This window comes from Barbatula barbatula, assembly GCF_947034865.1.
Source record: "Barbatula barbatula genome assembly, chromosome: 19".
Lineage (NCBI taxonomy): Eukaryota > Metazoa > Chordata > Actinopteri > Cypriniformes > Nemacheilidae > Barbatula > Barbatula barbatula.
In genome coordinates, this window is record NC_136782.1 from 14,027,633 (window position 1) to 14,045,536 (window position 17,904).

General features: G+C 39.3%; 1 protein-coding gene across 2 annotated transcripts; it reads right to left on the reverse strand.

Annotated features, from left to right (window-relative positions):
• Positions 1 to 186: 186 nt before the first annotated feature.
• cluha (clustered mitochondria (cluA/CLU1) homolog a) lies at positions 187 to 17,839 on the reverse strand. Of its 2 annotated transcripts, none has more exons than XM_079481239.1 (26): positions 17,525 to 17,839; positions 12,546 to 12,739; positions 12,270 to 12,441; positions 12,050 to 12,193; positions 11,839 to 11,966; positions 11,596 to 11,750; positions 11,347 to 11,472; positions 10,864 to 11,011; positions 10,697 to 10,789; positions 9,927 to 10,621; positions 9,138 to 9,547; positions 8,213 to 8,314; positions 8,035 to 8,135; positions 6,646 to 6,798; positions 6,491 to 6,553; positions 6,076 to 6,320; positions 5,862 to 5,946; positions 5,629 to 5,782; positions 5,405 to 5,544; positions 5,245 to 5,325; positions 4,996 to 5,121; positions 4,628 to 4,749; positions 4,341 to 4,434; positions 3,426 to 3,560; positions 3,118 to 3,191; positions 187 to 3,026 (listed from the first exon to the last, which is right to left on the reverse strand). In XM_079481239.1, exons 1-26 carry the CDS (start codon positions 17,652 to 17,654, stop codon positions 2,900 to 2,902), a joined length of 4,197 nt encoding a protein of 1,398 aa, XP_079337365.1. In that variant the 5' UTR covers positions 17,655 to 17,839; the 3' UTR covers positions 187 to 2,899. The 2 variants fall into 2 exon arrangements, with proteins under 2 accessions (XP_079337365.1, XP_079337366.1); XM_079481240.1 differs by lacking the exon at positions 17,525 to 17,839 and adding an exon at positions 16,431 to 16,505.
• Between the last annotated feature and the right edge of the window lie 65 nt (positions 17,840 to 17,904).

Sequence of the window (17,904 nt, forward strand, 5' to 3'; positions counted from 1 at the left end):
ATATATATATATATATATATATATATACATACATGTCTATATACATTATCATTTAGAATATTCCAATTACCTAGAACAAATATTACCTATTTTTTTAAATATTAAAAACAACGTCTATGACACAGTATACATGAATTAAAATGAATGTACTCGCACGTTGTTTTCTAATTTTATTCATTTTTTATTACAAAAGGATACTTAAACGAAAAATAATCAGATCGTTAACTGAAAATCATTCAAGAAACCAATACAGTCACACATCTTTCAATTTACAATTTTCATGAAAATTCATGTCAAGAACACACAGACCAAACCAAACACAAATGAAAATCCACCTCGGTTTAAGAAAAGAAACAAAGATGTGAAGCTGCTAGAGGTGATGGCAAATAGAGCACTGTATCTTGCTCTATATACATTATCCCAGATAAACATTAAAATTGTTTGTTTACATTGGGCAAGTTAGAAGTGATTGTGAAAGAAATGAAAGGTGGGAGGCGTAATTGCAATATTTTCCCAAATGATTGGAGCAACCTACTATCAAACAAGACACCTCTTAAGTAAATTTGACCATTTCAATTTTTTATCAAAGGTAAACTCAACTGCTGGGTATCTTTTAACTGACTAGAGAAAGCATGACCACTCTTGAGCATTTTATTGCAACAGTCTTTTTCCACTGACAGATGAAAGGTTTAAAAAAAAGAAGCTCGGCATTTTGTACACAAGCTTTTACACGGAAACATTTGTGTTTTGAAGTATATTACGAAAACACATAAGATGCTTTAAATTTAGCATTCTAATTAAAGATTAAATTGCTCTGTGTGATTTCATAAAATGTTCTAAAAATACTTAATGTCTAGATTACATCAAATATGTTTGTCATGCAAGCGGTTATCGTATAATGAATTGAATGAATGTTGGTACATAACATGAACACTTTACAAATTTCTTTAACATATGTCATTAAATGACCTTTGCAGTTAAGTTGAATTTTTTTCTGAAAATGTGTATTTAGGATCTGCTTCAACATTTCAATTAATTAAAGATCGATATCGATTACTTATTTTCTTAATCCAAAATGTTAACTCTTAGCTGGAACTATGGCCCAAGAGCAAAAAGTCAAGAACCTTACTCAAGGACAGACCTACGATTGTAAATAAGTATTGTATTGATTCAATCAATTCATCTCACATTTATAACGCAATAGGTGAAGTTTTGCCCATTAACAATCAGTATTAACGTGTTGACTACAGCATGGCCATGTGGCACCTATGGGTACTGCAGCGGAGGTTTAACTTTTCCAATGACAGACAAGTCGATTTCGAGTTCCTATTCCAACACCATCAGTTTTGCCCTCTGTTAACAGGACCAAGCAATAATAGGCACAAATCCCACACTAAATATGCATGATGTTTAGCACAGGTTAAATATCATAAGAGAAATAATATCCCCCCAATTCGCAGAAAGACGATTCTGTTTTTAAACAACTTTACTTAGTTTTTATGGAAAATACAATCAGGCTAGCAGTTTTCTTGCATCCATGTGCATAAACAAAGGTGCACTTTTTTTCCAGCATATTGCTTCATACAGTTTTAGCACAGCAACAATTTTGACATTTGCAGGACACACACAATGCATGTATACAAGCAAACACATCTTCCTCAGTCTTTTTGGTATGTTACATGAAGCAGACGATCTTTATTCCTCATTTGGTGGTGGTGTACAAGACCACACAAAACAGCACTGGAAAGTGCAATAAATACTGCTAGAGGAAACAAACAAACAAGCATCTCTTAAACTGCCGAGCATGTAAGGACACGATCCTGAATATTGTGCTGAATTTTTTCATCCAAGATGTATACACACTAATCTGATCTGGAAAACACACTATTTTAATCCCACATGTTCAAACGCACGAGTCCATCCAATGTTAACGCTGTATATAAAAAAATATCATTACAACATTATTTCTGTTGCAGCAGCTTTCCTCCAAATCCATTTCTGCATCTCTGCACTAGAGTGGACAACCATAGTAAGACAGGTTTACATACATACATACATAAACACACACACACTTTAAGTGAAAAATTATTTGAACACAATCTAGGTCAAGCTGGACATCTGAAATCAGTATTTCATCAACATGAATCAAGTACCTGTCTAACCCCACGGATAAAGCTTTATAGATAAAACTTTACTCTTTTGCCTTTCACCATTAATGTATTTCTATAAAACAAACATGGCTTAAATTAACATGTACAAGAAAGATCTAATGGCTTCTTCCCTTCCCGTTGACTTTTACAAAAAGATTTATACAGATTAGTGACCATCTGTAAAGTTGCATCAAGCCTCAGGCTCGACCATAAGTGTCTATCTGTGTATTGAACAGTGATCATCGCTGGTCTCAACTCATGCAATGTTGAAATCACCTGAGTTTCAGACAAGCTATGTATTTGGAGGGTGTGTGGTGGGAAAGGGATCTCTACACTCACTGGTAAGTGTGGGACGGACTGCGGTTATCCTAGGCTCAGGTTAGAAGGTAACGGATGGAAATATACGAGAGATAATCGATGGATAAGGCTCTGGTTAAAAATGTCATGGACATCCATGGCCACCTCCAGCCTCCCATGTAAGCTCAGAGAGAACGCATTATATTTTCTATGCTCCCTCCGCTGGCAGACCTCCAGGGGTCTTGTTGTTGAATTGCACATGTTAAACATCTGCTTTCATTCTCTTCACATCTACAAACTACATTCTGCACACATTTTTCACCTGTTCCTGCTCCTCCACCTCCCATTATGCTCAAATTTGATTGGTTAAATTAGACAGCTCAGTTCTCAGGTCCACAGGTTCAAACAGATGGTTCCCGCATCGTGTCCTCCTCATGTGGAGAGATTGGTGGTTAATCATCTACGGGAAGCGTATCGTTCAGCTCTAACTGTCTCCCTTGCTGCTCCTCGGTTTTTCCAGAATCTTGCAGCTGCTGCCGTCTCTGCACCTCCGCCTTTAGGTTCTCTAGGTCCTTTTGACTGAATGATGAATAAATGATTTCCGTTTAGTTGAGGTTTAAAAAAAGGAACACAGAAGACCTCACAGTAGAGTCAATACTATAGCACTCACCTGAGAGGAATAAAGATGATGCCATTGATTATGTTGAGCTGCTCCAGGACACTAGCCATGCTTGGTGCGGTGAACTGTTAAGACAAAAATCATAAACATTGCCACATCAGTTACAGCTTTCATCAAAATTTGCAAGAGCAAATATAAGATCATGGTTCAGGGCTGTAACATTAACTAGATACTGGATTTGTATAAGGGATAAAAGGGAAAACTGTCCTGCCCAAACTTCCAGCTTCAAATACACAGTATTTCAAGACAGTAAAGATGATTCAACTGCATCTCGAAAGATTTGTAAAGGTGTGACTGACCTTCAGTGGCATTATACTGGCATTGGATCCATTCTTGTAGATCTCATTCATGGTTCTCTGCAGCGCCACCGCCTGCTGTGTGAGGTACTTCAGATACTCTGAGCTCTCCTTAGTCTTCTCATGGGTTTCACCAACCTTAAAATAATATTGTGAACAATTTATTGATGCATTTTTATTGCAAAATGCTCTATCCACACATCACGTGCGAAGGCTCACAATCCAATTAACTTCAAATCAGGTTTTGACTTTCATTTCTGAGTGAATCTGGATATTTAGTATGAAGATAAATGTGTCACATTGGGTTTGAGACCAGTTTAATGCTTAAATTTACCATGACTATGTTCTATACCTAACCAATCTGCGAATAGTTTTGAGATATTGAGCTTCAAAATTTTAGCATTTCATATAGCAAAAATAATATGAGGAACAAATCTCTTTCATACATGAAAAAGACAGAAACCCTTAATGTATTCAAAATGTACGATAAGGTTATATCTAAAAACCATTCATTAAAAGCTATAAATTTTCAAGCAACACAAACAATTTACTTTGTTAAAACATTAAATTAGTGTATTAATTAGAAATCTAGCGCTGCTGGCTAGTATTGGGTCTATAAATATCTGCGGTTTCCGCAGATTTTTCCCACTGTCTAGTGAAATATACACATTTAAAAAACCACAATGCTGGAAAAGCCACAATGCTGCAAAACGTTTCTAATGTGGAGTCCATTTTAGCATTTATAAAATGGGAAAAATTGCATTTCTAATGTGTTGAGAGGTTGCTTTGAGTCTGATGTGAACATGTTAATACTGTAAATCAACATGAATAATCATTTATGGCAGATTTGTAAGACTCGAAAATAATGTATAGTAATATATCCCTCAAATCCTTGCACATGTGTGTGGCTTGCTGTACCTGGTTCTTGTAAATCGTGTAACCCTCCTTCTCATGCTGCAATGCAGAGCGGAACTCGGCCTTGCTTTCATATACTCTGGCTACCAGGTGATGACTGCGGAACACAGTGAAATGTAACAGATGACTACATACTGTTTAAGCAGAACATTCGGGTTTAATGGATGTTTATGAGCATTTCTAGAAAATAAAGAAGATCAGTCAAGAAGACTGCATATGACTCAATGCTGACTAAATTGATACTAAATGCATTAAAGAATTACCTACATCTATCGTGAAGTCAAATGTACCTGAGGGCTACTTTGAGAGACCGTGGTCCGTGGTATTTTGAATTGATGGCCAAGGCATTCTCCAGGAAACGCAGAGAAAGGTCATACTCCATCACACCATGAAGCACCAGACCAATATTGCTCTACATAAGAGAAAAAATGAACACAGTGAGATGTTGTTCCATGAGCCTCAGCTTAACTGAGCACAGAAAATTCAATTACCACGCCTCAACCCTTCAAGCCTTAAGCCAGGATCAAATTAAGCTCAGAACACTAGGTTTTAATGATCAGACACATAAATGTCGTCTTTACTTTCAAGGCGATGACCTTTCTGAGATGTGCAATGCTGAAGAAAACAAAAAAGAGGGAAATAAATGTTTCTGGCTTACATCAAGCAGTGCCATTTCAGGATGGTCTTCTCCACACGCCACCAGCATGAGGTATCGGGCACGGTACAACAGTTTCAGGGCAGTGGACAGCTGACCATTGGCAAAGCAATACAGGGCTAAGTGCATCTGTAAAGAAACACACATAAAGCATTTAGAGAACACGGACAGCTTATTTTATTTTGGATTTGAAAGAACAAGATGTTTCCATTTTCCAAAGAAATGTTTTGACACAATGCTAACAATACTTACATATTCTTGAATAGTGTTGGGATGTTCAATGCCCAGTGCTCTTTCGCTCATAAGAACAGCTTTCTGCTGGTTACTCAGAGCCTGACAAAAACATGCATTTAATTAAAAATCATATTGCTCAGTTCAAATAAGAGATTCAATCTTTCAAATATCACCGTACCTCAGAGTGATCACCCATGATATAGTTGAGACGCGCAAGCAGGCGCAGACAGGCACAGATCTCCACATGCATGGCTCCATACACATTGTTGAAGAGGTTCAAGGCCTCATTGATGAGCTCACAGCCTTCCTTAAGGAACCCTAGAAAGAGAGGACAGTTGTGTTTATAAACTACAAGTTGCATCATAGATATTTGCTGGAATAAGCATTTTAAGTCATGACTACCTTGCTGAACCTTGGCCTGTCCGCTCTGGAAGAAATGGAAGGCATCTGAGGCTTTAGGGTTGACGTGCTTCACGACAGGGAAGATGTTTAGGATGTCTTCCTCGGTGAAGGCCGGCTTGTGGCGGCTGTCAAAGTTGTACTCCTTTATCAAGATCTGCAGGGAAATGAAAACATTTTCAATTCAGGTTTGATGTAACTTGTCAGAAGCCTAGAGAAACCAATAAAAGCTTTACCTGAATGCCGGTCTTGATTGAAATCTCCCTCAGCAGGGTGATCTTCTGCAAGCCGTATTTCTCTACTGCTTGGTCTACACTTTCACTGAGAAAGAATAAAATTGTGATTCTGGACATCTTTTCTGCATTAGTACACCTTTGAAACCTTGGCACATAACGCTCTTGTAATCATTTTTAAATGTTGAGTCTTTGTCTATATATCTGTGTTTCTCACCATTGTAGATTGAAGTGATAGTAGCTCTGTGCCTCAGAAGCGATGTTCTTCCACAGCTCACTGGGAGTTAAGCTGGCCCATGCCGTATTGTCCCCTCCACCGGGGACCCGGTTTCGCCTCTTTCGGTTCTTTCTGCGTGATACCAGCTCATCTGCGGGGAGGTGAGCTACAGCATCTGGGAAAGAGCTCAAGAGGCAGTTCAGGAAGTGGCTCACAGCAGCAGACAGAGCTGAGAGCTCCACACCCTGTACATGACAAACAAAACAACAAGTTAGCACTTCTGTTTAAACAACTACGAAGACTTAATATATACAAAAATTTGAAATTAGTTTCCCCACAATATCAATATCGTTGTTTCATATCGCTATTATCATCAAAGGTGAAGTTGTGAATATTGGTTCCAGTCAAAGCTTACCTGAAGATATGTCTTGAAGATATGTTTAGCACATCTGGTGAGGAGTTCACCGATTCCAATTCTCTAAACGCAAAAAAAACATATTTCAATAAAACAATTATTCTTATATCTTGTTTTTAAAAAGTTTTATTTCGCTACCAAAAATCTTAACTTACAAAGATGTGTTCAAGTTGTGCTTTTGGAGACATATTGTCCACAAAGTCCAGCACAGTACCAAGGTAGCGCATGTTAATACCACGCTGGTGAAGAGCTTCTGTCAATGTAGCACCGTCCATTGGCAGAGAGCTGTGATCTAAACAGTCTTTTACCTACATAACGACAAAAAACATCAACTTAACCCTGAAGAATTCAAGACTGTTATTTAACAGACGGTTAAGACTCAAACATGACAGGCTCAAAACTGCTATAAAATAGTCCCATATAAACAAGTATGACCATTACATTCTTTTATCGTCTCAAAATGCTGAATTGAGGGTTCTTACACCTTTTACAAATTCAAATTCGAGCACTTTGAATGTGTGTTTTCATGCTTTTCCAATATACATAATTCAAAAAGTGATGATATTGTCCTGGGCTGCAATTTTCACCTACAACTCTCAGAGAAGGCCAAGGCTGATACTGCAATTAAAATTCTAAAACGAAGACACCCTGTTTCACGTGGTAATTTCACATTGTCCATATCTGTAGATTTATATAATTATTTGACCTAACATAAAGCAAATACACTTGTGGGGGGGATTTCTTGCATTATTAAAGCTACACTTGCCCGAATTATTTAAATTGTGTGCCATCCCCACAATCCCGCTGAAAACATTTGACATTGCTCAAAAACGCTGACTCCCCATGGAGGGAAACGTCCTTTTTGCAGACTTGAGAGAAGGTTAATCAATAATTTGGTCTTCGTTTTAACCATCAATTGATTTTAATAAAAATGTAGATGCGAAACCCTCCAAGTTGTTTAAACAAGCAAAACCTCCATTTCACTTTACTTTCAGCAAAACCAGATATTTCAAATAGGGCAGAGTGTGGTTTAAGTGGGTTTTGAAGCAAAATTGAGTAACGTATACTTTATGTGGAGAGCCTTCACTTAACATCATAATCTCATGTTTGACGGAGGTTGCTTTTATAGGGTTTTGCATCTGAACTCTTCATATGTAGATGCCCGCAACTTGCGCAGAATCAGCAAGTGAAGCTCGAGCAGAATGTTTTTAATGCGATCAGCAAACACAATGAGAACTTTTCAGTTATTTAAAGTGAATTATAGTCACATACTGATTTGATATGAGTTCAAGCAATTACAATTTCAAGCAGGTTTTAGGGCACCCACACGAACCCTGTGAATTGTTTCACTACAGCTAGTGAAGAATTGGTTTATTTTGGTTATTATTATTAATTACTGCTTATGTTTATTTAATTGCTATCATTTATCACACCACTCTAAACACCACTTTATAACAGCAATAAGCCTGCCTTCCTACAGCCTTTTGTGGTTTATTATTTTAATAAACCTATTTGAGACTGTGGGTGTGGATTAGATCACTCACAAAAGATGGGATCTGACAGGATATTAGGAAAGAAGCAGCATCTTTGAGAAGTTGTTTTTGTTGTAGGACCTCCTCCGCGCTATCTTCTGGGAAACGCACTCCTACAACGAAGACAGATGATGTCACATAAGCCTCACCCATTTCTATCTATACACGCAACCCAAAACTCCCAGCATACCTGGAGAGAAGATATCTGGGTTGAATCGAATGTCGAAGGAGGTGTTGCTGATGGAGCCGACAGCTTTACAAGCATTTAGGACCACCTCTCTGCTTTTGGGATCTGTGAAAATAAAAGTCTTGTTTAAAAGCAACTTACAAATTCAAGATTCTTTATATATTCGCAATGTTAGAAACTAAAAGAGATCAAATTATGAAATGCATGTTATTAATTGATAACTGTGACTTAAGAGTTAACAGTCCCAGTGAAATAAATGAATTTTTTTCATGAAATTTTGTTAATTTTGTAATTCTCTTTTTAAAATTGATGTACCTTAAATGTTCAGTTAAAATCTGAAAAAACACTTCCATCTTAAATTACGTATGTTAGACGGTTTGGGCAAAGCATACGTTTACTTCTCCCCTTCAACTGTCAGTCTGCTGACAGTTCTATTTCAAAATGCAATGGTTGTTTTTATACATTCAATCAAATCGCAGAGAAAGACAAAAGCCACGGCCACTATTTTACTAATTTCACTTAGAAATGTGTCAAAATACAGAAGAATGATTCACAGGGACTTTAAGAGTTAACACTCTTACCAAATCAATCCCACAAGACAAACTGCTCTTCAAAAAAAAATCTAAAGTTTGCTCAAATCACATCAAAAGATTAGACAGTGGGATGTGAGACTGTTGCGAATAAACTGAAATCATGACACATAAGCAAAGTTATTACAAAACCGAGGAGCATCAGAGGGAACAAAAGCACACAGCACAGATGAGAGATGCACTAAAAAGCAAATGAAAATGACAACAGCAGGATATCTAGTGAGGTGATAATGAAACCCTAATGGAACCCAGATGGATCTATGTTAAGAAGCAGCTGTAAAATGTGGCAATTGCTCTTGTTCCCTCTAACGCGATATCTGGCCGCTCGCAGGACGTACCAATACCGGATCCATCTTCTGCTGCGAAGGACTGGGCAAGCTCTTTAGCTTGGGCAAGTCCAGGTATATTTTCATCAGCTTCCTTGACCTCCAAAGGACTATCACAGCCTCCGTTGTGGTTCTCTGCTGAAGGCTGAGTACCGTTGGTGTTTACTGCATTCAGACTGGCTAAGACCACCTTTTCATTCGTAGATGCTGCTTTGGATTCTTCTGGAGCCAGAGTGGATTCGAATGAGGTTGGAGAAGGTGTTGTGGTTTCAATAACCATGTCGGAAGCTTCAGCGGGTTGTGGTTTGCTATCGGATTGCATATCTGCGGTGCTCGAGTCTTGAAGGGCTGCAGTTTTATTGTCTTTGTTTGCCTTTTGCTGCATTAGCTGGAGTGCTGCCATCTTCATGAAGAGAAGATATCTGAGGTGCGAGAGGTTCACGTGGTTAGGTGCAGTTTCAGGAAATCAAGCAATTCAAAAGAAAGTTACTTATCTTTTCAAATATTTTAAATAATCTATTTTATTATGAGATCACTTATGAGACTTAAACTGATAGATAACCCAAAATGTATATGTGTGTTCTGCAGAAGAAAAAGTCATACAGTAATTAAGATGTTGAAGAAAGTTGTTAACAACATTCTTCAAAATATTTTAATTTGGGTTCTCTGGAAGAAATAAAGTCAAAGGTATTACCTTAAAGGTATTTGACAACCCTTTATATGTTCCTCAAAAGGTTTGGAATGACAGAAAACTACAATGATGATCAGATAAACACAACCAACCAACCAATAAAAACATACCTATGCTCTACAAAGGCCTCAATAAGTTCCTGGCGCAGACAAGCCAGCCGATGACGATGTTGTCTTGGGAAACCCAGCTTCTGACTTTCTGGAGAAAGTTCTTCTCCTTCCACCGGCAAGAAATTGAGATCGGGAGGAAAAGTGCGCAAAAGGTCCAGGATATAATGGCGGCCATCGTTACCGATTATACCTTTACATTCCACAGAGGAGCAAAGCTCCACCGCGGCATCTTTCTCGTTGAGCACTGCATGTCGCTGCACCTTCAACGGGCGACTGGTCTTCTCCAGAAGCTCCAGATACTTGGGGTGTGACACTACAGTCTTGCCAAAGTCGATGGATCCGTAGATGACGCTCTGCTCTTGTTCTCGCTCCAAGATGCCAGGAATGATGGACTGCGCGGTTACACGGTAACCTCGGTAGTCCACCACCATCGTGCCAAGGGTAAAGAGCCCCTCTATGTCTACAGCACTGTATGCCCTCACCCCGTTCAGGTCATTGGTGGGGGCAGCATGGGCGGCAGCATCGCCACCCAGCTCTTTGTAGTGGTCACGTACATCAAAGCCCAAGCTAAAGAAAATGTTGTTCCAGATGAACATTTGCATGCGTGTCTCCTCTCCGGGGTTGATTGCCATGACGTTGCCGTCAATCACCGCCATTGCGCCACGTGTGGCAGCGGCAGCAAAATCGCTATGAACCTGTGGAACAGATGTGTGAGTTGGGCAATGTTTAAAATGCAAACGTGTTGTTTTGAAGTCACTGTTAATGTTCACCTTGAATATGGCTCGCTCTCTCAGCAGACGCTCAGGGAGGTTCTTACGAGAGAGTTCTCGGGTGGTCTGGAGCTCTTCATTCCAGTCTCTAGTCTGTGACAGAAAAAATATCAGAATAATCACATTTACGGAAATCTTTGCAGTAAAGACGATGGTTTGAAACGTACTTGGCCAGGTATGTGTTCCTCATAACCCAGGCGAGATGTGTAGGCATCCTCTGCTCTCACACAATCCATGGCATGATCGATCTGTGGTGCAGTCCAGCTGTACACTTGGAAGGGAGTTGCTATTCTTTCAAATGGATGTCTCTGAACCCTAAAGTATGATCAGAGAGGATTAATCTCAGATGTATATAACTTCCTTTCTTCAGGTAAACACAAACAATGTTATATGAAAAGGCCATCATGTTATCTTCTTATACTTGAAAAAAAAATGTGAAAACTAGTCACAAGACCACAGAGATTTTAAGTTATCGATGTGCCACCATATTTAGCGTGCAGATTTGTATGTTTGTTTACATGGATATATTCAATTTACTATAATTCTAGTTTTTTATATACTGATCATATACATTTGAGATAAGGCTGAGCTGAATTTTTATATTTGGGTGAATTATTCCCTTAAATATAATTGTAATGACAGGGTAATACCTCTTCTTCTGCAGAGCGCTGAAGTTCTTCTTGAAGGCGGGGCTAATCTGGCTGAGTAGTTCCACCAGAGAATGGCTGAGGAAACTGGGGTTGGCTGGCTTGGGGTTGAAGGTATATGTTGTTGACCTGCAATAGTTAACGTATAATTTTTTTAACTTTCCTCAGACAGAGAAATAGAAATATAAAATACGTTATGTTATATCATAACATCATATGGCTGTAGAAGCTGAAGAGTCTTTATTGACTTACTGATTGAGGTAGAATCCACGGGTGGAGGCAGTGATGCTGACGTGTCTATCCTCTACCATCACAATGTACAGGTACATGAGGTCACCGTGCATCTTCCTGTTGCCGGGTGGTGGGTTCCAACCACTCATAGTCAAGACCTTCAGGCACTGCATTGGCTGCAAATAAAAGACAAAACAAGGATAAAGAATTCTGCTGAGTAAATGTCATGTAATAGATTGTTTTTAAAAAAATGGTTGCCCTCACCTTCCAGTCTTTGTTCTGTGGCTGTAAAGGAACTAAAGGACGTTCTTTGCTGCCAGGCAGAATGTGTTCAGGTGGTGTGCAATCAATCTGCTCGAGTTCACTGCCCTTCTTTTTGCGTTTCCCAGTGTCTACAGGCAAGAACAAAACATTCACATTTAAGACACCAACCTAAAAACACCAACAAAGATCTCACTTTCTTTCTACTACACACCTCCAAGGTCTCCATCTGTGAACACGCTGAGGAACGAGAGGGAGTTGCAGTCCACTCCATTGTAGGCGTCTGATGGATCAAGGCTCTTCAGGAGGTCTCTGATGTGGCGAACATGGATGCGAGCTTCACGCACAGTGTAGGGTTCTGCAAAGTGGAAACACTGAAGCTCCGTACCTTCTAATAAGATGTTTACTTAAGACAAAAGGACTTTGCATCATACCTTCTACAACTTTGAGAAGTGAACCTTCTTGTAGGCCCTCGATGGATTTAAGCTCTGCAAAGTTGTCGAGTACGTTCCCATCGAGCTGCAGAGAGAAGCAGGTACGGTGGCAGGTGTCCTCACGGTCCATAAGCACTTGGTGGATCTCCTGCACCATCTCTTGAGGTGACACCTGAGTAAAAAACAAGATTTGTTCAATTAAATTACAAGATCGTTTATTTAAAAAATTACAAGATTTCTATTAGAAAATTCAATTCATGTAAGACCACCGCTAACCTGAAGGTCAAAAGGTTCAGTTCCTGGTGCTTGGATCTTCACATTGAAGCCAGTGTCTTGAATAACAATCACTTCTTGTTCATTCCCATCCTCTCCGGAGTCTGCATCAGCATTGCCGTCCTGTTTGGAGTCAGCCTCCTCGGCTTGATCATGACCACTGTCCCCGTTCATCACTGCTGTGTCACCACGGTGCCCTGACGATAGAGACATACATTATTAGATTAGAATCATACCCAGTTTGCATTCAATGATCAAACGGACATACGTATTTTACTGCACAACTAAGAAACTGTATGGCACACAATACACAGGACCAAATATAAGATCATTTTAAACTCTAATGACATACAAGTTTTATTGCCATGACATGACTATTACAACCTCTACAAACAACAACAAAAAAACCTTACTGCGAGTTGCCATGTCAATAAATCAGTTTAATGGATGCTTATGAAAATAATCTTGTGTAGTTGCTGTCAAAGAATGTTACTCACAATAACTATTTTGCAAAATAGTAGTAATGAATATCAGGTATTAAGCGTTAACGCTGTTGCTGTAGGTATTGCTTAGCCCGCAGTAATAGTTGCATAAAGGTTAGTGGATTTTTACCAGCCAACTAGCTCACAGGACAGCTTCTGAGCCCCTGTGACACTTCACACAATACAGCTCCCACAGCGAGCAACCATGGAGATCTCCACAGCAACAGTTAAGGTCCTAGGTCTCGGGGGCCGAACATTACTGTCATGCTTTTTGGATGAATGCTGCCTGACCATTGGTGCAATATCATATGACTCCTTTGTTTGAAAAGGCTTTGATTGATTCACTCAGAGCCTACATACCTCTGCCGAACTGGCACATTTCAGCATATATTGAAGGGACAAAACTCGGCAGAGATGTTTTCAGGACCCTTCTGAAGTCGCAGCTGTCTCGTAATTCAGCCTGCAAGACTAAAACACACTGTTTGCTATTCGACAACTGCTGCTTGTCCTTGGCTCTCCTCAAAAAGTGTCACGGCTATAGCAACAAACAGTTGGTCTCACAGTACAGACCTCAGATGATCAAAGGGGAGAGGCATCAAACAGATTTCACAATGACCCTATGCTTGAATTCACTGAAAGCGTAATTTATATATGGCGTATAAAAGGGAAACTTTATTTCGACTGATTTTAAAGGAATGTGGATTGGCCTCTCATTTGATGGAAGGTATTGACCTGAAACGGTGTTGAATTAGCTACCTACTACACCCTTCTTCACTTCTAATCAATGTGAACTGTTCTCAGACCTAGCAACCCCATATGTCATTTATTTATTTATCTTGATTTAGTTTGTCTGTTTACACAATGCAAATCTAATCATGAGAATTATGTGGTGCTTGCCTATTGGGTAAGGAGCCACTAACAGATAGACTGGTAAACTAGGCCATAGTGACTAATATACATGTGATTAACTGAGATTTGGGAATACCCACTATAAAGCCCTTGAGCAGAGTAAAAGTATAGGGTATTTACATAAAAAACAACTCTTGCTCCATCTCTAATTTTATTTCATTTACCACATTTTTTTAATGTGGATTTTTTGTGGGATTCCAAACAATATTGTTTGGTCTTATTTCGTCTATCAAAAAAAGCACATGATACATTACTGAAATCTGAACTCACAAACAACTACACCTTAAACCAGCCGATCCAGTGAATTGCATCATACAAACAAAGTTCTCATGAAGCTGACTGCAACTCGACCTTGCACAATGCAAGGTCAATTCACTTGTCTTTTTGTAGTCCCTCCCACTTAACTGGGTGAAGTCCAGATGCACACCACATTTAGTCAATTTAAGAACTAGGACGCTTATTCTCCTGTTGATATTTGGAAGTGGGGTGATGTTCTGACGATCTTGAATAACGATCCTGAAGGTGTCCTCAATCCACGTTTCAACGGAATCGCGAGGATCATGACCTTGTCTGTCGTATCAAAGAGTGTTCAACATCGTTCAGCACTGCACAGACCCATTGGCGTATGAACAGAATGATTTTCTGCAAGATGACTGTGCTGATTGTCAAACATATATATGCGTATGTCTCAGATGTTTCTATGTGTGACGTATTTGAAAACAAAACAGCAAGTTGGCGCCAAAAAAGGACTCTGGCACAAAGTAATACAAATGTGTTTTTCAGCAGCCAGGGCTGTGCGATACAGTTTTGCAAGTGCATTAGACAGGGCGGCTTGTTTGTGTAAAGTGTGTTTGTCCTTGTGCTTGTTTGTGTGTTACATTAATCACTGTATAAAGACATAGACACATGAACATGTCCAGAGTTGCCCTGAGAGTTTATTTCAGGTGCATTTAACGGTTTTCACGGTTTAGGAGAAACTATCGTCACTGAACTACACACACTTAAACTCAAGCGTCTATTGAGGGAGCATCTTAACGATGACCCATCAAAATAAAACACTGGTTAACCTAAATGCTTGAATTAAAAAACACTGTAGGGTTCTTTAGTATTTGATTTAGCAAATCGTGGTATTCTTGTTGTAAATTGACAAAATGTAGTATCCTTTAATATAGTGAGGTTCAAAAACACTGTATTATCTTCTGTAGTTAACTATAGGCCTAGAAAATACTGTAGTACAATACAGTATTTTTATGTGGACGAATAGATTACTAATGTACAGTCAAAAATGGACAACACAGAACAATAAAAATATTGTTTAGTTTCCCACGTTATTCAAAATATCTTTTTGTGTTAAATAGAACAAAGATTTTAATAGTTTTGGAACAACTTGAGGGCGAGTATGACAGAATTCCCATTTTTGGGTGCACTGTCTCTTTAATAGGCAAGGTGCAGCTGATTTCTTTTTCTGGATCATCCTTCCTGCTGTTTTAGAATAACAGATGCGCATTACATGGAGCACTGAAACAGTGGAAGAGGCCAAATGAAAACAGTAACTCGACAAACGATGATTACTTTGAATGATTTACCAGGAATATTGCCACAAAGGGACACTAGTAGTTAAAACAGAACCAGTGTGCTCTAGTCAACCAGGTGAGAAAATGTTCATCTATTAGAAACCTTATTAGTGCCACAAGAATGTGTGCATTCAGTATTACACTCCCAACCTATCCAAAACCTTGTCTTTTCTCCAACATACTTCAATTTTTTAATGCAAAACCTGTGTCACAGACCAACGCTTAAGTACAAAAAGTGCAATTCCTGTTGTGAAATTGTCTTTTATTGCCATGGCATGTTGCACCAACCTGAAAACCTGGCACCTAATACTTTGCTGGGGACACCTGCCAGATCATGGTGGTCTGAGATCAAAGTCAGACCAGATCCTCTAGACATCATGTGAAATGGAATGATGTGTTAGGACAGCATGTTTGCCGACATTTGGCTTAAGTCATGCAACGGCCCTTCATCCTTTATTAACAGCCAGGACAGCTACAGACAATAAAACTACAAAAGTTTTTTTTAAGTATATAAAAACGAATCAAACCACTTATGCGCCTCTGACATCGATTTATTAAACATTACAGCCATCATAATGCAATTGGCGACAAGTAACATCCGCACAAAGTCTTATTTCTGAACCTTATATCACAGCTCATGGAGCAAAGAACAAAGGACTGCTCAGTGCAAGTCATTTTAGGCATCGATCACGAACTTTCATGGGCTTTCAAATTGAGCCATATTACAGCTGACAAATATTTTCCAAGGTCTAATTTAACATGACACATAATGCTGCATCTAGCGGTGTACACATTAACCGGCTATTTGCTCTTTAACTAATCTACTGACAGCATATAATTCCTCGTTTTGTACCTCGGAAATAAATCTGATTTTATAGGATGTATCCTTTGTTGTAAGCAAACTCTGTAAACCCAACACTTACCTAGCAGATCCCTCTATATTTAACTGGTAGCAATAACCTTCTATCAGCACACATGCACCATGACTTTCCATGTGTGACTACTTCCGCTTCCCGGTCGAGGAGCGAAGCACCTTGCTGAATGAAAGCAGGAGGGGTCGATACAAACACGCGTTTAAACTAAGCCTTATTTTTCTAACAAAGTCAAATAAACTGTATTAAAAAAGTATAATAAGTATATTTGACAAATATTAAACAGAGTTTCGTATAATCATAGTTCAGTTAAACAAACAGTTGTCCCCCATTATCTGAAAGGTTTCGTCCCACTGAAGGTGACCTTCAGTTCATTCGCGTGCATGCGCGCTGTTACAGAACATGTGCGTGAAGATCTTACTGCGGCTAGCGGACAAGATGCTAACAACACACTACATTAATGTAAGACGAAAGCTAGTCAGCGATCAAAACCAGCATGTAAAAAATATCAAAGCTATATTTAGCCTTTAAGAGCTACGTGTTGTCCTTTGGCAGGCAAACATATATAAATCTTGAGTTAAGAAGAAAGGGGAGTACCGTTAACGTTAACCAGACAGCTTTCATTCACCTTGGCTACAGTTTAGCATCATATTAGCCTGTTCTATTTGCCTGATCTTGTACTACAACCAGCACACGTCTTCAAACATTACATGGCACTAGTAACATGAACAGTTTTAATTTAAACATTGATCTGTCAAGTATTCTGCACAAAAGTAACGCGCAGATATACAAAACACATGCACAGTACATTAACCAAGATATAAAACAAGTGCCCCGTACATCCCTGAAAGTGACGTTAACTAGGGCTGATTTTTCTAAGCCAGCATCCTTAAACACAACGTGACCAGATTTGTTCCTAATTCACTTAACGTTACCGAAGCATCGTGACGTTGCTTTATGCCAATAAAGAGCAAATACCTCTGCATGACTGTCTGTCTGAGTCCTACTTTGACCTCTATCCAGTCAAACATAAATCAGGGTTCAACGCCGATTTACCGGTCATTCAATAGTGAAATAGACTTAAAACGCAGCATGAGCACGTTAAAACACAACGAGTCTTTGTGAATGGTGTTAAGCTCACATACCACATGAACATGGATCTTTCAAGGCTGTCTTGCTGGTCTCTTTGCTGTTCGCCGTTTCGCCTTCCCTGGCCAAATCAACGGTGTTACAGGTCGGGACTGATGCTGGGATGTCATCCGTCTTGCTAACCATGATTCGTATACCACAAGACTAAACTCGGTTTCGAAGCTAACAACAGATTTCCGTTGCAGACGGGTTTGTTGTCAGTCGGTTGAATGGCCTTCTCCGTTAGCTGTTACATGCAAAGATATTACAAAAACAACTTCACTTCCGAAGGACAGCACTCAGCCTGGCTGGCTGTCACACGTGGTTTCTCCTCCTCTTGACCTGTTTGCCTTTGTATTTGTCCCGCCCACCAAACACACGGCTACGGCAAGTCTGC